The sequence below is a fragment of the Lethenteron reissneri genome, chromosome 64 (assembly GCF_015708825.2).
Source record: "Lethenteron reissneri isolate LAM-NWPU_2019-01 chromosome 64, ASM1570882v1, whole genome shotgun sequence".
In the NCBI taxonomy this organism is placed as follows: Eukaryota; Metazoa; Chordata; class Hyperoartia; order Petromyzontiformes; family Petromyzontidae; genus Lethenteron; species Lethenteron reissneri.
In genome coordinates this window covers 11,198,448-11,222,188 of record NC_083842.1, presented here as the reverse complement: position 1 = coordinate 11,222,188, position 23,741 = coordinate 11,198,448, and the positions used below count along the sequence as shown (strand labels likewise).

The window sequence follows — 23,741 nt, the reverse complement described above, 5'->3', positions numbered from 1 at the left end:
CAAAAGAATGCACGAAGTGGTACGCGAGAGTCGGCGACGTGGACGTGGTTGTGCGCAAGCAACTATTGTTGCACACGCCAACGTATTGGACAGAGAGTCACGAAAGCTTCAAATCTAGAAATAAGGGTAAGTGTAAGAGACGCGTGAGGTAGCCTGCGTGTGTCGGAGAGCAAAGCCGCAACATTTACACTCCGAGTACGGCGTTTCGCCACTAATTGCAACCGGCATCATCAGGCGATCCGTCATCGCATCTACCCCCTCTCCACTTAAGCAATGCAACGGGTGGATTGCTCCACAAATCTGCCGGCTGAGTGTCACGCGCAGCGCGGCATTGTGGGAGCGACGTGCAAGGCGCACGTGGAGATCGTGACGGTGCGGTGTCGTGGTGCATCATCCACTCCCACTCCCCTCCCCTTCCGTCAAACCCGAAGCCGGCCGTCTCTTTTCTCGCCTCTTTTTGCGCAATCCAAACCAGTTGCTGCCATTCTATCGATGTCGGCGTATTAAATGGGCATAATAGAGGGGGGCGGGCGGGCGGGCGGCGTTTGAGGGTTGGATCGCGTGATTATGCGTCGTTAAAATCCGACGCCCGACACACGGCACACGGCCAATCGGCAATGGTTGCGTCAACGCAACGTCAGCCAATTCGTTCACCGGTTCGTCACCGAGCGGTTGCGTGTTGGGAGAGTGAGCCCACCACCACAACAACGACGACAGTTCGAGTGACGCGCGTGACGGTATTTTACACCCGACCCAGGATTGTGGATGATATTGGGGCGCGAAAGACTCACTCCGTGTTGAACCCGCTACACGGGCCTCCGCCCTGCGGATGAGCCTCGTTCAATTACATCCGGAGTTTGTTCCTCTGCTTGCTACGTGTTAACGGAACAACGACGCTAACGCAGCCGTACGCCAGATTCGTGGAGAAACGCTCCCGTTTCGTTGCGTAAAAACCTGTATTTTGGACGATATCGGTCCGCGAAAAAGCCGACCGCGTTAAACTCGCATAAACCACCGCCACGCAAACTCCGGTCATCCTCGCAGCGACGGCCTTCGGACAAAGACGGTGGCCATCGCGTCGCCGCACGGCGCTTTCAGATGCGCTTCTGCGGCAACTCCGGCAGAGTTCTTCCTCCCGACGTCCCGAAGCCGCTGGGAGGCTACGAACTTCTCAACCATCGAGGATGAAAATGCTTCTGTTGAGAACGGCTTTTTGCGTTTAGTTTATCGTCATTACCCCCCCCACCCACCCGCCCTCCGCCCACCGCACCTCCGATTCGCACGGTCGGCTAAGTACACGCGACTAAACGGGTGGACCGTATCCGACACGCTCACGGCGATGTTTGTTTGACGGCACAAACGGCTGAATTTGAGTCCGATCCGTGCGCAGGGGGACACGTTATTTTCCGGTACCCGCTGGCTCGCGAGCGAGCGAGCCGGGGAGCCGGGTGAGCGCTGCCCGTCACGGAGACACCCACCTCCTCTCATCGTCACCACCTGAGCGTGACCGGTCGTGAGCAACTCAACTGGCTGAGCAGCATTTTTAAGAGCCGTTTCCCCCCGCCCACTACCACCACTACCACCACTACCACCACTACTACCACCACCACTACTACCACCACTACCACCACCACCACTACCACCACCACCACACCACCACTACCACCACTACCACCACTACCACCACTACTACCACCACCACTACTACCACCACTACCACCACCACCACTACCACCACCACCCACACCACCACTACCACCACTACCACCACCACCACTACTACCACCACTACCACCACCACCACTACCACCACTACCACCACCACTACCACTACCACCACCACTACCACCACTACCACCACTACCACCACCACCACTACCACCACCACTACCACCACCCACACCACCACTACCATCACCACTAACATCACCACTAACATCACCACTAACATCACCACTACCACCACCACCACTACTACCATCACCACCACCACCACTACCATCACCACCACTACCACCACCACTACCACCACCACCACCACTACCACCACCACCACCACTACCACCACCACTACCACCACTACCACCACCACTACCACCACTACCACCACCACCACCACTACCACCACTACCACCACCACTACCACCACCACTACCACCACCACTACCACCACCACCACGCGCTCACTGCCCCCAGAACCACCCACCCGCCCCCCTCGTGCTCAAAGACAAAGATACCCCCCCCTATAGTCTTGGCAGGCTAATAGGGGTTTTCCCCTTTTTTTCTGGCAACAAAACTGACACCTTTTGAAAGGAATCATGCTTACATTAACCACAATACCTGCAGTCAAATGCAAACAAAAAACAAGACTCTGATAACTTATGCATTGTCTTTGAATCTGATTGGTCCACAAAAAAAGCCGTCTCTGGTGTGGACCAATCAGTTTCAAAGACAATGCATAAGTTATCAGAGTATTGTTTTTTGTTTGCATTTGACTGCAAGTATTGTGGTTAATGTAAGCATGATTCCTTGCAAAAGGTGTCAGTTTTGTTGCCAGAAAAAAAAATGGGAAAAACCCCTATTAGTATATTTTGGTACTGGCAAAGGAGATCCCATGATCTTGGCAGGCTGTTGGGGCAAGTGCCGTTCGCAAGCAGCAGCAGAAGCAGCAGCAGCGAGGAAAGGGCCGGCCCCGGCACTGTGGCACACGCACGGGCCTTTGTCTCCGCCAAGTGGCGATGTTGACGACGCATTTGAGGCCGAGTCGACCTAGGGGAGAGGCAAGCCCAAGGACCGCTTCGGATTGATCGTCACCGGTGTTGGGATCGGGACCCCTTGGGGGGGGGGGGGGCCGCCCCCTCCGCTCTCCCCCCTGTTCTCGGGGTTTCCTCCAATCACTTGAGGGGGTTGGGGATGGGGGGCTTCGTGGTTTCTCTCTCTTCTCTCTTCCCGCTGGTGGAAACCTTTCGCGACGACGACGACGACTTTGTCCTCTTTGTCGGCGAAACGAGGAGGGGGGGCCGTGGGAGGGGGAGGCCTTTCGAGCGCGGTGGTTCTCAAAAAAGCGGTCCTCCACGTGATATTTAGTTATTTTATTTTGGGGGGGGGGGGCGGCCATCGAACGAAGACTTGGCCACCGCACCGCGCTGATCGGACGCGCCCCTGCGGGGTCGTCTGGAACGCGCTCTCCTCCTTCGCCACGTCGCGCGTCCGCTGGGTGGTTTTGTAGCGATGGGAGGAGGGAACGAAACCGGAGAACCGTGGAGGACAACGACAACAACAAACAACAACAACCACGAGCAGAACAATTGGGAAGGGAACGTGCAGGACCCGAAGCGGCGGCATCTACAACAAACCTCGTTGGCACGTGTCGCGAAGGCTGCTGCAACATCCCGACCCCCATGCACGTCCAGTGCTTGCCGAGCTGCAATCGGCTTCTGGAAGCCAGTTGCAGCTCACGACACACAAAGTGCACAAACCATCGTCACGCGAACTCCGCTCATCGCAGCAGCAGCAGCTTTTGGCTAAGCCATCGAGCAAACAGGGCGGTCTTCATCACCAGACGGTGGTCTTCATCGTCGCGCGCTTTCAGATTCTCTTCGGCGGCCGTCTGGAACCCACCTGCGTTGTGCACTTTTCGATCATCCCGATTTGAAAGCTCGTTTCTTCTTGAGCGCTTTTTTGTGTCTGGTTTGTTGTTCTTCCCCCGGCATCTCAGCACCGTCTCATCCAGGTACGTTGCACAAATAAGTTCAACTTATTTGCGCACACTGGCCACAGACTCGACGCTGCACCTCTGATCAGCGCGGTTTGCTGGAAGCGCGCGGTGCGAACGAAGTTCAGCGTACGAACGTAGATACGAGTGGTCCGTGGGGCTGTGATTCGAGTTCGGGTTGAGCCCGAAATGACGACAGTGGTTCATGCTTGTTCTTTCGCAACGTGATATTTACGATGTTTAAACTACCCCGGATGAAACTACCATAAATGCCCCCTAACCCCACCCCACCCCCCCTCACCTCCGAAACAAAACAAAATGCAAACAAAAAGAAACAACTCTGATGATGATGATAATGATATGCACTGTCCTTGAAGTTGATTGGTCCACACCCGAGACAGCTTTTCTTAGAGCCTAGTCTTCATTGGTGTTGGACCAGATGACGCCAAAAGGCGTACAACTCAAAAACAGCGCACTATCAGAGTATTGAGAGCTCGGGGTAAGCATTTGTAAATCATTATCAGAGTTGTTTCTTTTTGTTTGCATTTTGACTGCTTGTGTTGTGGTTATTGCAAACATGATGCCTTGTATAAAGGTGTCAGTTTTGTACCAGTTGAAAGGGTTAAAACCTACGACTCTCGCAAGTGGTTTTAGCTTCGCTGGCGGTGTTGAATCGTTCGGGGCGCGGCGGCGGGTGAGATGTTATCTCCCTGGCCCGGTATGCAGGAGGGTCGTGGGTCCGATCCCGACGACGCCTGCTGCTGTATATTTGGAGTCTGCGTGTCTCTCTCTCTCATCATCACAGTTGCGAGATGTTAACTCCCTGGCCTGGCATGCAGGAGGGTCGTGGGTCCGATCCCGACGACGCCTGCTGCTATATATTTGGAGTCTGCGTATCTCTCTCTCTCATCATCACAGTTGCGAGATGTTATCTCCCTGGCCCAGTATGCAGGAGGGTCGTGGGTCCGATCCCGACGACGCCTGCTGCTGTATATTTGGAGTCTGCGTGTCTCTCATCATCATCATCACAGTTGCGAGATGTTAACTACCTCGCCCGGTATGCAGGAAGCCGTTTGTGACATAGTGTGACGAGGGGGGGGGGGGGGGGGGGGTCAAAAATCGTCCAAAATCGCGTGACGTCATTTGGCGGTACCCGGCGGTGTACCACAGGACCCCGAATCTCTGGCACGATGTGCGTGATGCGGTCATCTTTAGTCTGCGGTGATGGCCGGCGATGCGGCAATCGACTCGTCTCCACGATCTGCGCACGATGCACTCTTCAGAGTTGAATTATTCGAGAACGGATTTTTTTATCAAGCTAATGTTTGGCGTCTCCACATCACGGAGTGTGTATTCTTAGGTTTTTTTTTCGGTAAAGTCACGTAGGTAAAAAAAATGAAAACTAATAAAAGTGACTTTACCGAAAAAAAACAAAGAATATGAATCCTTGCGGTCACGAAAGCTTCAAATCTGGAGCCACGGAGTGTGGCACCGATTTCGGATTGATTGGTGCCCCAGTTGCTGGATTAGGTAAGACCCCTGGGTAAAAAAATATCGTCTCATAAATAAAACATTTAATTGCCTCGGCCATTTTGTACTATTTGGTACCCCCGGGTACCGCCATGAGGATGCAATATACAACAGCAGGCGTCGTCAGGGTCGGGGATCAAACCCACGGAACCTCCCGTGTACCAGGGGAGGTAGTCAACATCTCCTAGCCACCGTGCTGTTAATGTTGTGCAGCAAAGGGGTTGGTGGGGGGGTCAATTAATTTTTCCGCGGGGAGTGGTGGCGCGCCGGTCGGCTAGCTCGGCGACCCCGCGTCCGGTTACCGCCCCGCGACCACCTTCCCCTAGGTCGACTCGGCATTAAACAACGAGTACCCAGTGCTGTGTGCGAGCATCGGCCGTGGTTTTCTTCGTATCACTTTGACCCCGGCGGGCCGGTGAATGTCTCCAAGGGGTTGATTTTTGTCTTAGCTCACGTTGACGAGATGAGTTATTTGAACTTAACCCACTTCGATTGAAAGCTTTCGTGACTGCAGGGATTCATCTTCTAAAAATAAAACATAAAAAAATAATAATTATTTTATTAAAATAATAATTATTTGATTATGTTTTATTTTAAAATAATAATTATTTTATTAAAATAAAAATTATTTTATTACGTTTTTATTTTTATTATTTTATCATTTCCCTTCTACGTGACTTTACCGAAAGAACCAAGAAGATGAACACACTTCATCACGTGCTGCTTTGGCGTGTGGTGGTGGTGTGTGTGTGTGTGGGGGCGAATCGTAGCTCAGATAGAAGTGTTGGGTTGGGGGGGGGAAGTCGATTTCTATAAATTAGTATTTATTTCGCTCACTCGTTTCTCTATTTCACACTCTTATCGGGGGATTGTTTTTTTTCCACGTGTTTTTTTTTGTCCTTGTAACTTGCTGAGCTTCATGCAGCTCATCGGATTCCTCCGGGATTAGCACGGATGGCTACGCACGGTGCGAAAGAAATTGGCCGTACGGGTGTACGTACTTTTTCGATTTAAAGCTTTCGTGACTGCAGGGATTCAGACGCTGTCTTTCCGACAGACCTGTTCTTCACCTGAGGACGGCTGCTTGCGTTGTGGCCGAAACGTCGTGAGAATTGTATTTTATTATGTTTTATTTTTATTATTTTATTATTTCCCTTCTACGTGACTTTACCGAAAGAACCAAGAAGGTGTTCGTACGTTACCGTTCCCCGTTCCGCTGTAATGTGTTTCAGAAGCGACCTGGCCACATATGAAAGCTCAACAAAGTGGCTTATCGCGTGGAGCGAGAAGTGGCTTTTCGTGACGCCTGCTGCTGCTGTGTATTTGGAGTTTGCGGTGTCTCTCGCTCTCTCCCCGTGGTCACGTGGATTTTTCTCCGGGTCTCTCCCTCCGCATTTAGAATCGACATCCACGCATTTCCAGAATATTTGGCTGCTGCTGCTGCTGCCATAAATGTCCACGCGACGGAAAAGCCGCTTCCGTTGAGCGATCGTTTGTGATCGCGAAGGTCGCTTCTTAATAGGTCGGTTTGGGGCCTTGCCTGTTAAAATAAAAAAAAAATGGGAAAAAAAAAAACGGTTTCATTGGTTTGTAAATTTAAACCACGACTCCCCATGGGGCGGCAGTGAGAACACCCCCCCCCCACCACCCCCCCCCCCCCCCCGATTCTGCCTTGACAACAAAAGCATCAGGACAAAGACTCGCCCGACGAATCTCAACAGGTCCCCGCACGCCCCGTGTCCTCACTCGGGGGGGTGGAAGGTGCGGCACAGACAACGCTCTCAATCGTGAATCGTTCCCACCGCCCCCCCCACCGCCCCCCCCTGCCACCCCCTCTGCTACCCCCCCCCCCCCCCCCCCACAGCTTAGGACCTGTCGGTGAGGTTTCAGGTCACACGATGTTAACTACCTCGCCTGGTGTACAGGAGGTCGTGGGTTTGATCCCGACCCTGACGACGCCTGCTGTATATGTGGAGTTTGCGTGTCTCTCATCATCATCATCATCACGGTGGCTAGGAGATGTTAACTACCTCGCCTGGTATACAGGAGGTCGTGGGTTTGATCCCGACCCTAACGACACCTGCTGCTGTATATCTGGAGTTTGCGTGTCTTTCTCTCATCATCGTCATCACGGTGGCTAGGAGATGTTAGCTACCTCGCCTGGTATACAGGAGGTCGTGGGTTCCGATTCCCGACCCTAACGACGCCTGCTGCTGTATATTTGGAGTTTGCGTGTCTCTCATCATCGTCATCACGGTGGCTAGGAGATGTTAACTACCTCGCCTGGTATACAGGAGGTCGTGGGTTTGATCCCGACCCTAACGACACCTGCTGCTGTATATCTGGAGTTTGCGTGTCTTTCTCTCATCATCGTCATCACGGTGGCTAGGAGATGTTAACTACCTCGCCTGGTATACAGGAGGTCGTGGGTTTGATCCCGACCCTAACGACACCTGCTGCTGTATATCTGGAGTTTGCGTGTCTTTCTCTCATCATCGTCATCACGGTGGCTAGGAGATGTTAGCTACCTCGCCTGGTATACAGGAGGTCGTGGGTTTGATCCCGACCCTGACGACGCCCGCCGCTGTATGTTTGGAGTTTGCGGTGTTTCTCTTCCCCGCGTCGTGGTCACGCGGATTTTTCTCCGGTCCCTCCCACCGTTTTGTCCCTCCACATTTCGAAACGACGTCACGCCTCTACGGAGGAACGCGGCGACGGTAAAGCCGCCTTACCGAGCTATAATTTGGTCGCGTGTGATAAAAAACAAACATCTACATAGCTCAGTTGGGGGGGGGGCCTTGCACGGTAAAATGAAATAATTGTTTTTATTGGTTTTAGTTCCATCCTGGTCAGCGCAGGCGATGAGAAGCGTGGGTGAAGGGTGCGGCGCGCGAGTGTTTTCCGGTCGGTCAACCAGCGGCGCCTGGGGTCTGTCCCGTGAACTCCTCTTGGCCAGTGCACCCAGCCTGGCACAAGCGCCGTGGTTGGCGTCACCGCCACTTAGTGGCGAATGTTGTTGTTGGTGTTGTTGGTGTTGTTGGTGCATGTGTGGGTGGGTGGGAGTCGGAGATTGTGTGAATTAATCCCACGTCGGTGGTACAGACTACTTCTATTCTTGGGTTTTGTTCGGTAAAGTCACGTAGGTAAAAAAAAAAAATTTAAATTAATAAAAGTAACATTTTAAAAAATTACGACGTTTCGGAGGCAATACAAGCCTCCGAAACGTCGTGATTTTTATTTTATTTTTATTTTACTTTTATTAATTTAAATTTTTTACCTACGTGACTTTACAGAAAAAAACCCAAGAATATGAAAGCGTCAAATCTAGAAGACTACTTCTATTTACTTTTCATTTCACCGGCAAAAGCCCACCGGGCTGTTATAGAGCTTTTTATTCCAGAAAGCGACCTGGCCAACAGTGATGGCTCAACAAAGTGTCTCATCATCACGTGGGCATTTATAGCCGTTGCCAAATACTCTAAACGCGTGACGTTGATGCGTCGTGAGAATTATTATGTTTTATTTTATTATTTTATTACTTCCATTCTACGTGACTTCACCGAAAGAACCAAGAAGATAGTTTGACCATACTTCACCACTCTGGTCACCGCCGGTTGACCGTGTACATCTATCGACATCTTTGCCCGCGTCGTCCCAGGCGCGCGCGTACGTTCGTCCATCCGCGTGTTCGTCCGCGCGTCACCGCCCCCCCCCCCGTCCTCACGTGTCTCTCCGCCCGTCTGTCTGTCTCCGCCCGTCTGTCTCCGCGCGCGCCGTGTGCAGCTGGTTCTGGTTGAGGCGCCGCACCGCCCCCCCCCGTCCCCGTCCTCACGTGTCTCTCCGCCCGTCTGTCTGTCTCCGCGCGTCTGTCTGTCTCCGCGCGTCTGTCTGCGCGCGCCGTGTGCAGCTGGTTCTGGTTGAGGCGCCGCACCGCCCCCCCCCCCGTCCTCGTCCTCACGTGTCTCTCCGCCCGTCTGTCTGTCTCCGTGCGCCGCGTGCAGCTGGTTCTGGTTGAGGCGCCGCACCGCCGCCGAGGCTGCGCCCGCGCACGGGAAGCCGCCGCTTGTCGGCGTCTCGCTGCTCAAGCCGCTGTGCGACGTCGACCCCAACCTGGAGGACAACCTCGAGACGTTCTTTGAGGTCGACTACCCGGAGGTTCGAACGCCGTGTTCTGCCTCCCCCCGCCCGCCAAGCTCGCCCCCCTCGGCTCTTCCACCCCCACCTGTCGACCGGGGCTCTGACCGCTCACTCGCTCGCTCACTCACTTGCTCCTCACTCGCACGCTCAACCACTCGCTCGCTCGCTCCTCACTCACCCACTAGTTCGCCCGCTTCTCACTCGCCCACTCGCTCACCCACTCCTCAGTCACTCAGCCACCCACTCCTCGCTCACTCCCCCACTCGCTCGCTCGCCCACCCACTCACTCGCTCGCTTACTCACTTGCTCCTCGCACGCACGGTCAACCGCTCGCTCGCTCCTCACTCACCCACTAGTTCACCCGCTTGTCATTCGCCCACTCGCTCACCCACTCCTCAGTCACTCAGCCACCTACTCCTCGCTCACTCCCCCACTCGCTCGCTCGCCCACCCACTCACTCACTTGCCTGTCCACTCGCCCATCCACTCACACACTCGCCCACTCGCTCGCTCACCCGCTCGCTCACCCGCCCACTCACTTGCCTGTCCACTCGCCCATCCACTCACTCACTCCCCCACTCACTCACTCCCCCACTTGCTCGCTCGGCCACCCGCTCGCCCACCCGCTCACTCACCCGCTCACTCACTTGCCTGTCCACTCACTCACTCACTCACCCGCTCACTCGCACGCTCACTCACTCACTCATTCACCCACTTACTCAACTTACTCATCCACACAATCACTCGCCCAACCACTCTCATCCCACCCACCCAACCAAACCCATCCCCAACCTTCTCACGTCGGCCTTCATAGGCGCTGCTCGCTAACAGCACTTGCCCCAACAGTCTGTTGAGGCTAAACGGGCGGCCTTTGTCTCTGTGTACAGTATGAGATTTTGCTCTGCGTTCAAGACTCGGACGACCCGGCCATTGACGTCTGCAAAAAGCTCATCAACAAATATCCCCACGTTGACGCTCGCCTCTTCATAGGTACGTGCGTGTTGTGCGTGCGCGTGTGTGTACACGTGTGTGTACACGTGTGTGCGTGTTGTGTGTGTGTGCGCGTGTGTGTGTACACATGCGTGCGTGTTGTGTGTGTGTGCGCGTGTGTGTGTACACGTGCGTGTGTATTGTGTGTGTGCGTGTGCGCGTGTGTGTAGATGTGCGTGTGTGTGTGTACACGTGCGTGTGTATTGTGTGTGTGCGTGTGCGCGTGTGTGTAGATGTGCGTGTGTGTGTGTACATGTGAGTGTGTATTGTGTGTGCGCGTGTGTGTGTACACGTGCGTGTGTGTGTGTGTGCGCGTGTGTGTGTACATGTGCGTTTGTACACGTGAGTGTGTGTGTAACCTGCAGCGCCACACCTATTACCATCATTAGAGGAAAAATCGGTGATCCAATCTCCGACCCCCAGGAACAGGTTTGCAGATTTGCTGAGCATTTCTGTGAGGTCCTGGGGGAGGGAAATTCTCTCAGCCAGGAAAACATCATGGCACAAAGTGGTGATAACCCTGCTGAGGCTGCGGTGCCTCAAATATTGGAAGAGGTCACCCCCTGTGAGTGGCTGGCTGAGGTGCCAGCTGTTGAGGAAGTACTGAGGGCGATCCGGAGTCTGAGACCAGCGAAGGCACCGGGCAGAGATGATCTCCCAAGTGAAATGCTGAGGGAGGGTGGCGTTTGTGCACAGACTGCCCTATATGACATCATAACAACAGTCTGGACCACTGGACGGGTTCCGCAGGACTGGAAGGATGCCCTGGTGGTCCCCCTCTTTAAGAAGGGGGACCGTACCGACTGTAACAACTACAGGGGCATCTCACTCCTCAGTGTGCCGGGTAAGGTCCTGGCAAGGATTATTCAACATCGCCTTGCTAGGCACGCTGAGGAGAGGCTTGGGGAGCCCCAATGCGGTTTCAGGAAAGGGCGGTCCTGCACAGATGCCATATTTTCTGTCCGTCTGCTACAGCAGAGGTGTAGGGAATTCCAAAAAGACCTACATCTCTGCTTTATTGACCTGGTCAAGGCCTATGATACCATCAGTAGGACTGGGCTCTGGGTTGTTCTTCGTGCTTTCGGAGTCCCTGACCCTCTGCTCACGATCATTAAAGACCTTCATGATGGTGAGCGGGCCCGGGTAAAACTACGTGGCCGGGAGTCGGAGCCTTTCCCTGTACACCTTGGGGTGCGACAGGGATGTCCTCTGGCTCCCACATTATTTAACATCTATTTTGACCGCGTAGTTCGTGAAGCCTTCAATAGCTGTACCGGGGGAATTTCCATTTGGTACAGATATAATGGGAGGCTGATCGATGCCCGGGTGCGATCAAGGGATGGCTCCCTATTGGTCAACCACGTTATGTATGCCGATGATTTGGTAATAGCTGCTCATTCAGAAGAGGAGTTGGAGACGCTGCTGCTGAGACTGGAGCGTGCCACTAAGAGGTGGGGCCTTACCATCAGCCCCACCAAAACTAAGCACCTGCCTGGGTATTTTGTACCATCGGACACTCCACCCCCACAACTCCCAATTGGTGATGGGGCAGTTGTGGAGAGAGTGGAGAGTTTCCCATACCTGGGCAGTGTGCTTATGACCGGCTCCAGTTTATCAGCAGAGGTCTCACTCCGAATCAGTCGAGCGGCAATATCTTTTCATCGGTTGCGTAACGCTGTGTGGAAGCTACCTGATCTGTCGCTCCGCACGAAGCTTCAGGTCTTCTCGGCCACGGTCATTCCCTCCCTTCTCTACGCTTGCGAAACGTGGACCCCCCTAGTGGAGCATCTTCGCCGGTTGGAAACATTTAGGCTGGCCTGCCTACGATCCATCTTGGGTTTAACCAGGCTGGATTGTGTGAGGAGCTCACAAATCCTTGAAAGATCTGGGCAAAGTCCCATCAGTGAGCTCCTCCGGCAGGCAAGGCTACGTTGGCTGGGTCATGTAGCCCGCATGCCCAGCCACCGCATGCCTAAACAGCTTTTGTTCGGCCGGATCGAGGGGGCTAGACGGGCGCGGCACGGGCTGGAGAAGAGATGGAGTGATGTGGTACAGGAGGACGTGGAGCTGAGTGGACTTGCCGATGACTGGTACCAGCGGTGTCAAGATCGGCCTCAGTGGAGGAGGCTCGTGAAGGACGCTACTGGGCAGTTGGAGGCAGTCGCCCTCCAACAACAACGGAGGGCGGAGGAGCAACGCTCACAACAACGAGCGGAGCGCCGGGTGGCTAAAGCACAGCAAGTTGGTACAGTAGGGGGCACAGGTGGTGCATCAGCCAGTCATCTCGGTCATCTCGGTCAGTCGACCCGTGGCACCTGCTGGGTCTGCCCCGTGACCTCCTGCCAGCGGGCGTTCGACACTTCACGTGGCCTCAAGGTGCACTTGGCCTGGCACAAGCATCGTGGTGACGTCACCGCCACTTAGTGGCGAATGGCGGTTGTTGTTGTTACACGTGTGCGTGTGTACACGTGCGTGCATATTGTGTGTGCGCGGTGGTGTAGCAGTTATTGCGCTGCGCTACCAACCTGGCAACCCGAGTTCAATTCCCGCTCACGGCACAACACCGGTGACGATCATCTGAACCGGTCCTGGGCGTCCCCTAGGTCGACTCGGCCTCGAATGAGTGCCCGGTGCGGCGCGTAGTAACCGCCGCCCACCAACAGCGGCGTGCGTCACGGTGCCGGCCTGCACGGCTGCTACGTCCGCTGCGAAACAACGCTTGTCCCCCCCCCCCAAACGTTCTGCTAAAGGCTATGCTGCCCAGGGGGCCCTCTGTCTTTGCACCCTCAGGGGGAAAGAAGGTCGGCATCAACCCCAAGATCAACAACCTGATGCCGGCGTACGAGGCAGCGCGGTACGACCTCGTGTGGATCTGCGACAGCGGCATCAGAGGTGACCCCCGACCCCCCCCCCCCCCCCGGCGTTGAGTCGGTCGCTACCACCGTCGTCATCGTCGTCGCCGTCGTCGTCGCCGTCATCGTCGTCATTGTCGTCATTGTCGTCATCGTCGTCGTCGTCGTCGTCGTCATTGTCGTCATTGTCGTCATTGTCGTCATCGTCGTCATCATCGGCCATCGACCACGCCGCTTGCGTGGAGGAGGAGGAGGCATTCGGGGGCGGCTGCCTCCGAATGGCCGCTAGCGGGAATTCACGAGCCCCCACAGAGGCCGACCTTGACACCGCTGGTACCGGTCATCGGCAAGTCCGCTCAGCTCCACGTCGTCCTGTGCCGCACGAGTTGGGGCCCCCGCTGCAAGGCGGAGATTCCTCCGCCTTGAGGAGCGCTTTGGAGCAGAGTCCTGTTAGCGAGCACCTATTAAGGCTGGCACTTCACACGAGGGGGGTGTGTGGCCAACACCACGCCCGGCCGCCTTTGCCTCCCCACTACTGAAAATTTTACAGGACCAGTGATAGGTTTTTACCCTTTCAACTGGTACAAAAACTGACACTTTCATACAAGGCATCATGTTTGCAATAACCACAACACAAGCAGTCAAAATGCAAACAAAAAGAAATAACTCTGATAATGATAATGATATGCACTGTCCTTGAAGTTGATTGGTCCACACCCGAGACAGCTTTTCTTAGAGCCTAGTCTCACATGGTGTTGGACCAGATGACGCCAAAAGGCGTTGGACCAGATGACGCCTTTTGGCCTTTTGGCGTCATTTGGTCCAACACCAATGGAGACTCGGCTCTAAGAAAAGCTGTCTCGGGTGTGGACCAATCAACTTCAAGGACAGTGCATATCATTATCATCATCAGAGTTGTTTCTTTTTGTTTGCATTTTGACTGCTTGTGTTGTGGTTATTGCAAACAAGATGCCTTGTATAAAGGTGTCAGTTTTTGTAAGTTGAAAGGGTAAAAACTTATCACTATATTTTGCCACTGGTAAATGAGGTCTCATAGTGTAAATTTTAAAGGACCAGTTCAGATCATCGTCACTAGTGTTGACCATGAGCAGGAATCGAACTCGGGTCGCCAGGTTCGTAGCGCAGCGCACGAACCGCATCGCCCATCTCTACCTGCACATGCACAACAACATCAGCCGCCATCGCCACTAAGTGGCGGTGACATCACCAACGGCGCTTGTGCCAGGCCAGGTGCACTCCGAGGCCAAGTGAAGTGTCAAAGGCTCCGCTGACAGGAGGTCACGGGACAGACCCAGGTGCCTTGGGTCGACTGACTGAGACGACTGAGACGACTGGCCGATGCACCAGCTGTGCCCCCTACTGTGCCAACTCTCTGCGCTTTAACCGCCCGGCGCTCCGCTCGTTGTTGTGAGCGTCGCTCCTCCGCCCTCCGTTGTTGTTGGAGGGCGACCGCCTCCAACAGCCCAGTAGCAGCAGCGTCTTTCACGAGCCCTCCTCCGCAGAAGCCGACCTTGACACCGCTGGTACCGTCGGCAAAATCAACGCGCAGGCACACGCACGCGCGCGCTGCAACAACGACAATTACAGCCGCCGTTAGCCACTAAGCGGCGGCGACCTGACCCCAGGTCGCGCACGGACACGCGCGCTCGCTCTCTCGAACGCACGCAGGTGACCCAGACTACCCCGTCCCCTTTTACTGCGGCGTTTATTGCCGAGCTGGTTTCGCCGCAAACAAACACGGAGCGGGAGGGGACCTTGGTCACGGCGTTATTACCTTCGGTGTTGGCGCTCACCTTTGGCACAAGCGCCCCCGCCCCCGCCCCCACGAGCTGCTATAAATATCTCCACTGTTAAAGCTTTCGTGGCTGCAGGAATTCATATTCTTGGTTCTTTCGGTGAAGTCACGTGGATGGGTTCAAAGAAAATCACAAAATAATCAAACATAATAAAATACAATTCTCACGACGAAAATCACAAAGTAACCAAAAAACTACGGCGTTTCGATCGCAACGCAGAGATGGGTCGATGTGATGACACATCGCCCGGTGAAGCTGGTTGTCATTTACTGGCGAAACGTCGTGCTCCGATTGTAAATGTTGTGGCTTGGCTCTCCAACGCACAGCCTGTGCGCTGCTGTGCTCGTGACGAATTGCCACGTTGCTGATGACGATCGCCTGTGTTGCGATCGAAACGTCGTCGTTTTTTTGTTGTTATTTTCTCATTTTCTCGTTTTCTTTCAACCTATCTACGTGACTTTACCGGAAGACCCAAGGAAATATCTCCACGGTGCCGTCCGCAATTTATTTTTCGCCAGGAGTCAATTTGTCTCGGCCTCGAGTGACGTTGATGGGCACGGGCACAGAAGCGCGTGTGTGCAGTTCGATTCCCGCAACACCCAGTGACGATCATCTTATCCGGTCCTGGGCCTCCCCTAGGTCGACTCAGCCTCAAATTAGTACGTGGGCGTGGTGGTGCTGGCCGCCCACCCCCTCGTGTGCCGCAGTGCCGGGCCCTTCCTAGGTGCTGCTACTCGCTAACAGCGCTCGCCCCAACAGTCTGTTACAGGCTACACGGGGGGGATCTTTGTCTTTGTGTGTGACCTGGGCTGCCTCCTCTAGGTCGACTCGGCCTCAAATGAGTACCCGGTGCGGTGTGTAAACATCGCCACTGGGGGAGACAAAGGCGTCAGGGCGTGGTGCTGGCCGCCCACCCCCTCGTGTGCCACAGTGCCGGTAGCCTTCATAGGTGCTGCTCGCTAACAGCACTTGTTAAGGCTACACGGGGGATCTTTGTCTTTGTGTGTGACCTGGGCCGCCTCCTCTAGGTCGACTCGGCCTCAAATGAGTACCCGGTGCGGTGTGTAAACATCGCCACTGGGGGAGACAAAGGCGTCAGGGCGTGGTGCTGGCCGCCCACCCCCTCGTGTGCCACAGTGCCGGTAGCCTTCATAGGTGCTGCTCGCTAACAGCACTTGTTAAGGCTACACGGGGGATCTTTGTCTTTGTGTGTGACCTGGGCCGCCTCCTCTAGGTCGACTCGGCCTCAAATGAGTACCCGGTGTGGCGTGCGGTAAACACCAGCGCTCGACAAACGCGGCGCTGGCCACCCACCCACCCGCACGCCTCGTGTGTGCCACAGTACCGGGCCCTTGCTAGCTGCCGCCGCTCGCTCGCGGCACTCGCCCCAACAGACTGCCGAGGCTGTACGTTGTGGGGGCACCTTTATCTTTGCCTTTGTCGTTTTCCGCAGTGGAAGAGAAGTCGCTGCAGCGCATGGCCGCGCTCATGACGGAGCGCGTGGGGCTCGTGCACGGACTGCCGTATGTAGCGGACCGACGCGGATTCTCCGCCACGTTGGAGCAGGTGACCCTCACCCCCCCCCCTTGCCCCTCCCCTTGCCCCTCCCCCCCCCCGGCCACCCCCCCCCTCCCCCCCCCCCCTCCCCTGACCCGCCCCTCTACCCCCCTATATCTCAGTGGGCCATACCTGGTGGAATAAAATAGTTGAATGTATTTTTCGATTGAAAGCTTTCGTGGACTGCAGGGATTCATCTTCTCGGTTCTTTCGGTAAAGTCACGTAGAAGGGAAGTAATAAAATAATAAAAATAAAACATAATAAAATAATATAATAAAATAATATAATAATAGAATATAAAATTATATATTGTTATTTTATTATGTTTTATTTTTATTACTTTATTACTTCCCTTCTACGTGACTTTACCGAAAGAACCAAGAAGATAGTTGAATGTAGTCTCGGGGGCATCTCTATGCGTTCATCTCTATGAACTAACTAGTCTCAAGTATTTTTGTTATTGTAACCCAGGTAAGGCCCCATTGCGCAGTGTAGCTCTTTGCCAGGAGGCGACACAAATGATAACCCCCCACGGAAGTGGCTTATCACGTGGACATTCATAGCAGCGGCCAAATGCTCTGAACACGTGGATGTCGATTCTAAATGTCGAGGGGATAAACTGGAGGACCCGGAGAAAAATCCACGCGGCCACGGGGAGAGAGAGAGAGAGAGACTCGCAAACTCCAAATATACAGCAGCGGGCATCGTCAGGGTCGTGATCGAACGCACGACTTCCCGCGTACCAGGCGAGGTAGTGAACATCTCCTAGCCACCGTGATGATGATGAGAGAGAGAGACACGCAAACTCAAAATGTACAGCAGCAGGCATCGTCAGGGTCGGGATCAAACGCACGACCTCCTGCGTACCAGGCGAGGTAGCGAACATCTCCTAGCCACCGTGATGATGAGAGAGAGAGAGACACCGCAAACTCCAAATATACAGCAGCAGCAGGCATCGTCAGGGTCGGGATCGAACGCACGACCTCCTGTGTACCAGGCGAGGTAGTGAACATCTCCTAGCAACCACGGCGCCCCATTAGTCTACAGAGCTTAGTCCAGTAAAGTTCTTCACACATTTTCAAAGGGAGCTGGTCCACTTCCGCCGATAAGACATCACCGGTGCGCGACGGCCGCCACACATTCGCAACCATTGGGGGTTTGACAGCACGGCAGAGGTCGCAACCGGGTACCCGATACCCGTACCCTACCCGATACCCGGCTACCCGTACCCGGCCGGGTACGGGGGGTAGCCGTTTGCGACCCTGGTGCGGCCGGGTACGGGTAGGCCGTGAGTCACCGGTGAGTCGCCGTTTGTCACTCATTTCCCAACGTCTTGTCTCTTCTCACAATTCAAGTTCCTAGAATCAACCCACCCCCGCGCCTGCAACGTGGCTTCATCCCAGAGGTCGCAATCGGCTACCCGATACCCGTACCCTACCCGATACCCGGCCGGGTATCGGGTAAGGTACGGGTATCGGGTACCTGATTGCGACCCTGGTGCGGCCGGGTACGGGTAAGGAATCAAAACCCGTTTGCGACCTCTGCACCACGACAACGACGACGATGATGATGACGGGGGGTGGGGGGGGGCGGGCAGCCCGTCAGTGGGCCGCACTAAAAAGGCCACCAGGGACCGTCGGCGGCCGTGCGGGGCCTTGCGTTGAAGAAGGACGCCGCTTGAGTCTCTCTCTGTGCGCGTGCGCTCCTGTGTGCGTGCGCTCCTGTCCGCCCCCGTAGGTGTACTTTGGCACGGCGCACGCGCGCTCCTACGTGGCGGCGCACGCCGTCGGCGTGAAGTGCGTGACGGGGATGTCGTGCCTGCTGCGCCGCGCCGTGCTCCAGCAGGCCGGGGGCCTCGCCGCTTTCTCGCCGTACCTCGCCGAGGACTACTTCATCGCTGACGCCGTCGCCAGGACGTGAGCCGCGGGGGGGGGGGGGGGTGGTGGGGGGAGGTCGTGGGGTCGTCACGGGGTCGCGGGGTCGTCGCCGGGTTGCGAGCGGTTGACGCGGGTTCTTCACGGGGTCTTCATGGGGTCATGGCAGGGTCAGGGTTACGGGGTCAGGGTTACGGGGTAAAGGTTACGGTGTCGGGGTTATGGTGTCGGGGTTACGGTGTCGGGGTTACGGTGTCGGGGTTATGGGGTCGGGGTTACGGTGTCGGGGTTACGGGGCCGGGGTTACGGGGTCGGGGTTACGGTGTCGGGGTTACGGTGCCGGGGTTACGGGGTCGGGGTTACGGGATCAGGGTGCAGGTCGTGCCGGGTTTGGTTCCCGGGAAGCGTCGCCGGGTCCGAGGTTTTCCTCCCAGCCGGGCCCCTCTCTGCGTCGGCACGGAGCGTCGACTGGACGGTGGCGGCGGTGGCGGTGTGTGATGATTGCGACGATCGCATACCTGCGTGTCTGTGTGTGTGCGTGCGTGCGTGTCTGCGTGCGTGCGTGCGTGTCTGCGTGCGTGCGTGCGTGTCTGCGTGTGAGCGTGCGTGCGTGCGAGCGAGCGCCGTGCGTGCGAGCGAGCGCCATGTGTTCGTTGCGCGGCGTGCCCGCGTGCCCGTTGTGACTTGGCGCCAATCCCACCGTCAGGGGCTGGAAGTTCGCCATGGCGCACGACGTGGCTCTGCAGAACGCGGGCACCCACTCCATCGCGCTCTTCCAGTCCCGCATGATCCGGTACGCCTCGCCCCAATCCGGCAAACACCCACCCAGCACGACACCAACACCCTAGCTCTCTGACACTCACCCGGCGTGACGATGGCTCATGCTTGGAGAGAGCGGAGAGCGGTCGCGGGGACAACCCCCCCCCCCCCCCCCCCCCCCCCCCCCAGGGAGGTTCCCATGTGACGCTGTTGATAATTGGGGGGGGGGGCGGGGGGCGCCGAGTTATTTTGTGTTTTTTTTCTGTTTTTATATATACATGTATAAATATAGATTTCTTCTTGGTTCTTTCGGTAAAGTCACATAGAAGGGAAATAATAAAATAATAACAATATAACATAATAAATTAATTCTCACGACGTTTCGGCCACGACGCAAGCAGCCGTCCTCAGGTGAAGAACATTTCATTCAGACGCTGTTTTTCCGACAGAAATGTTCTTCACCTGAGGACGGCTGCTTGCGTTGTGGCCGAAACGTCGTGAGAATTGTATTTTATTATGTTTTATTCATTATTATTAGTTTATTATTATTTCCCTTCTACGCGACTTTACCGAAAGAACCAAGAAGATGAATCCCTGCAGTCACGAACGCTTCAAATCGAAATTTACAAGGGATAGAGGTACGAACCCTCGCGTATCTACGGATGTAACTTATTTCGCCACGTCATACGTAGCCGACCGTGCCGGTCGCCAAAAAAGCAGTTCTATAGAAATTCGTTTTCAATTTGGATTCAAAAGTGCGTCGACCCAGCGGCTTCCTGACATCGGAAGGAAGGGCGTTCCAGAAGGCCACGGGAGCGCATCTGAAAGTGCGCGCGGTGCGGTGACCACCGGGACCGGTTGAGATTTTGCTCTCGCCGCTGATGTTGGCCCGTGTCCCAGGAATCAAACTCGCGGTTCATGGGACGGTGCGTGAGTGCGCACCGCACGTAGCAAAACCGCGCTGATTGGTGGAGGTGCTATTCGCGGCATGCACCACGGCACCTTAGCGCCAAGTAGTTTTTTTTACACTTATATACGTTTTTTTTTATCACTCCCACAGAGCTTCGAGGTGTGATTTATTATTAGAGAAATGCATTGTGTTCCAGAGACTTGGGGGGGAGCGGAGGAGGCAGGCTGCGGTTTGGGGGAGGGTGACATCATTAGGCCGGGGCGAGAGAATGGAATTCCTCGCTCTAATTCTACCTGCCAGGCTTGTGAATATGGGATAGGCCCTATTGATGGCAGATGACAAGAGGGGACCCCCCACCCCCCACCCCTGCCCCCCGCCCTGCACGCATGAGGGTGGTGGGTAGCGTGTCCCTGCGGTATTCCAGCGGGGAAACCGGTTGCGTGTGCGTCTGTGTTTTTAATTAACTGCGTGACGTACATCGCCGCGCCCAATGGGAAAATTAATAACATCGACGCGCAGACTTCACGCGCACGCTCGCAGGTCATCGATACGTCACACGCCATCACGCGTGTCATCGAAACGCACACAGCACACACACGCGTGTTCGCGCGGGGCGTGCGCGTGTGACGGTGAGCGCACTGCGCTGTGAACCCGGCGACCCGAGTTCGATTCCAACATCGGTGACGAACGTTTGAACCGGTTCCTGGGCTTCCCCTAGGTCGACTCGGCCTCAAATGAGTACCTGGGCACCGCATCGCGCGGCGCTTTGAGGCCGCGCTACCGCAGCCGTCTGGAACGCTCTCTTCCCCCCGATGTTTGGAAGCCCACCGGAGCTGTGCAACGTTTAAATCATCATCTGGATTGGCAAACTCATTCGCTTAGAACAGCATTTTTGCGTTCAGTTTGATGTCCCCCCCCCCTCCCCCCGGTACAGCCGTCCTCAGGTGAAGACCAGGTCTGTCGAGGAGACAGCCTTCTACGTGACTTTACCGAAAGAACCAAAAAGATATATATTAATATGTAAACTACGTTTATAAAAAAACATTGATGTAAGTTGAATTTTTTTTTACTATATTAATAGGCTTATATTTATAATAACTCTCCGTAGTTATATCTTTATATATACAATATATTACATGAAAAAATGTATTTTCATAACTACATATTCTTGGTTCTTTCGGTAAAGTCGCGTAGATAGAAAATAATAATTAAAAAAATTTAAAAATATATTTTAATTTTTTTTCTAATTACGTGTGGTGCCAAAGACGTTCTACACACATGCACACATCCACGCACTCGGTGTGATGCGTGCGTGGTCTCGCGTGCGTGCTTGCGTTCAGGTGGGCCCGCCTGCGCTTCCACATGCTGCCGCAGACGGTGCTGCTGGAGCCCGTGTCCGAGTGCATCTTGGCCGGCATGATCACCAGCGCCGCGGCGAACCTGGCGCTGGGCGCGCCCGTGCCCGTCTTCCTGGCGGCGCACGGCCTCGCATGGATGCTGCTCGACTACTTGCGCCTGCGGCTCATCCAGGTGCCGCCCCCCCCCCCCGACACACCCAGCTCCCCTCCCCCCCGACACCCCCCCCCCGACACACCCAGCCCCCCTCCCCACCGACACCCCCCCCCGACACACCCAACCCCCCCCCCCCGTAACGCAGGCGGCGGGGGCAGCAGGGGTGGCGGCAGCTTGGGCAGCAGCGGCACGTTGCCGGGCGCACCATTGCCGCGCAACGTCGCACGTTCCCAGGCACACCATCACGCGTTGCCAGGCAACGTCGCGCATTGCCGCGCAACGTCACACGTTCCCAGGCACACCATCATGCGTTGCCAGGCAACGTCGCGCGTTGCCAGGCAACGTCGCGCGTTGCCAGGCAACGTCGCGCGTTGCCAGGCAACGTCGCGCGTTGCCAGGCAACGTCGCGCGTTGCCAGGCAACGTCGCGCGTTGCCAGGCAACGTCGCGCGTTCCCAGGCACACCGTTGTGCGTTGCCAGGCAACGTCGCGCTGTTCCCAGGCACACCGTCACGCGTTTCTTCCGTCGCACCACACGCTCACGACTGCACGCACGTAAGTAGAACTTAAATCTCGACTTGAAGCTTTCGTGACTGCAGGAATTAATATTCTTTGGGTCTTTTGGTAAAGTCACGTTAGATGGGTCGCAACGCAATCGGTCGTCATCAGCCTGATGACGTCTTTCGGTAAAAGTCGCGTAGATAGATTCAAAGAAAATGACAAAAAAAACGACGACGTTTCGATCGCAAAGCAAGCGGTCATCAGCCTGATGACGTCTTTCGGTTAAAGTCACGTAGATCGGTTCAAAGAAAATGACAAAAAAAACTACGACGTTTCGATCGCAAAGCAAGCGGCCATCATCAGCCTGATGCTTTGCGATCGAAACGTCGTCGTTTTTATTTTTGTAATTTTCTTTGAACCGATCTACGCGACTTTTACCGAAAGACCCAGAGGACACGCGAGCGGAATTTGCTTCGCGCGCCGCACGTAGCCACCCCACGCTAACCGGTCGGTCGGTCGGGGGGGTGTGTGTGCCGTCGTTCCCGTCGGCGCGTTGCGTTGCAGGGCGGACCGCTGCCCTTCTCCAAGGTGGACTTCACCCTCGCCTGGTTCATCCGCGAGTCCATGACGGTCTTCATCTTCGTGTCGGCGCTCTGCGCGTCCACCATCGGCTGGCGCAACGTGCGCTACCGCATCCGCTGCGGCGGCAAGGCCGAGGAGCTGCCGCCCATGTGATGATGGCCGGTGGGGTTGGGGGGGGTGGGGTTGGTGGGCCGGGCCAGGAGGGATCGAGTTCAGGGTCCATCACCTCTTGAGCGGGGACACGTCGCAGGATGTGACGGTGGCGGTGGCGGTGACGATGCAGTAGAAGATGACGTCGAGACACGCGGAGGAGAGCGGAGAGGCGTTGACCCGCGGGCTGGGCGCGACGGCCGCCGCTGCTGCTGCTGCTGCCGCCGTTATACGCGGACAGGGACTCTCGCACAGTGAGAGGGGTGGTGGTGGGGCGCGGGATTTGGGGGTTCGTGAAATGACGAGCGGGCCCTGGGGGGGGGTGGGGTCGTCGTTTTCCCCCACGGGAGAGAATTCACGCGGAGTTTGGCGCGGGTCGGGGAAGATCCCTCGCCCCCCACCTCCATCATCCCGACCCCTTCACGACCTCCACCCTCCTCCCACTCGAGCCGTGGGGTCAACGAGCGCGTCGCGAGCAGGGCTTGCGTTACGTGCGTTTGGCTTCTTTCGCGCCGTACGTAGCAAGCCGTGCTGATCGGGAAGGGGGCTTCACGTTTTCGCCGCCCCCCCCACCCACCGTACCACCGCTCGCTGTCTTTGCATTTGCGTCTGGAGAACTACGCCCATCTCAAGAAAACGACGACAGTGTTCTTTGTTGTTGTTATTGTTGTTGTTGTTGTCAAGGCTCTCCGCCTTCTTTTGTAAAAAAACTAAAAAAATTCTATTCCGCAAATCTAGGAGTTATGAAAAGGGGGGCCGATGCCTGAAACGTTAGCCTACGCTACATATATCTACACCCACACGCACACACACGTGCGTACAAGCACGTCTCGGTTACAAGGCGTTGTTCATGACG

General features: G+C 55.6%; 1 protein-coding gene across 1 annotated transcript in view; it reads left to right on the top strand.

Moving 5' to 3' along the window:
- LOC133359152 (ceramide glucosyltransferase-like) overlaps positions 1 to 22,912 on the top strand; it is a 41,767-nt gene extending 18,855 nt beyond the window's left edge. Inside the window, exons 2-9 of the mRNA XM_061577552.1 lie at positions 9,247 to 9,400; positions 10,269 to 10,371; positions 13,162 to 13,263; positions 16,494 to 16,606; positions 18,336 to 18,514; positions 19,179 to 19,265; positions 21,482 to 21,671; positions 22,718 to 22,912. Of these exons, the coding sequence (XP_061433536.1) occupies positions 9,247 to 9,400; positions 10,269 to 10,371; positions 13,162 to 13,263; positions 16,494 to 16,606; positions 18,336 to 18,514; positions 19,179 to 19,265; positions 21,482 to 21,671; positions 22,718 to 22,888 (1,099 nt within the window). The 3' untranslated portion in view covers positions 22,889 to 22,912. The remainder of the gene's footprint in view (positions 1 to 9,246; positions 9,401 to 10,268; positions 10,372 to 13,161; positions 13,264 to 16,493; positions 16,607 to 18,335; positions 18,515 to 19,178; positions 19,266 to 21,481; positions 21,672 to 22,717) is intronic.
- The last annotated feature ends 829 nt before the right edge of the window (positions 22,913 to 23,741 follow it).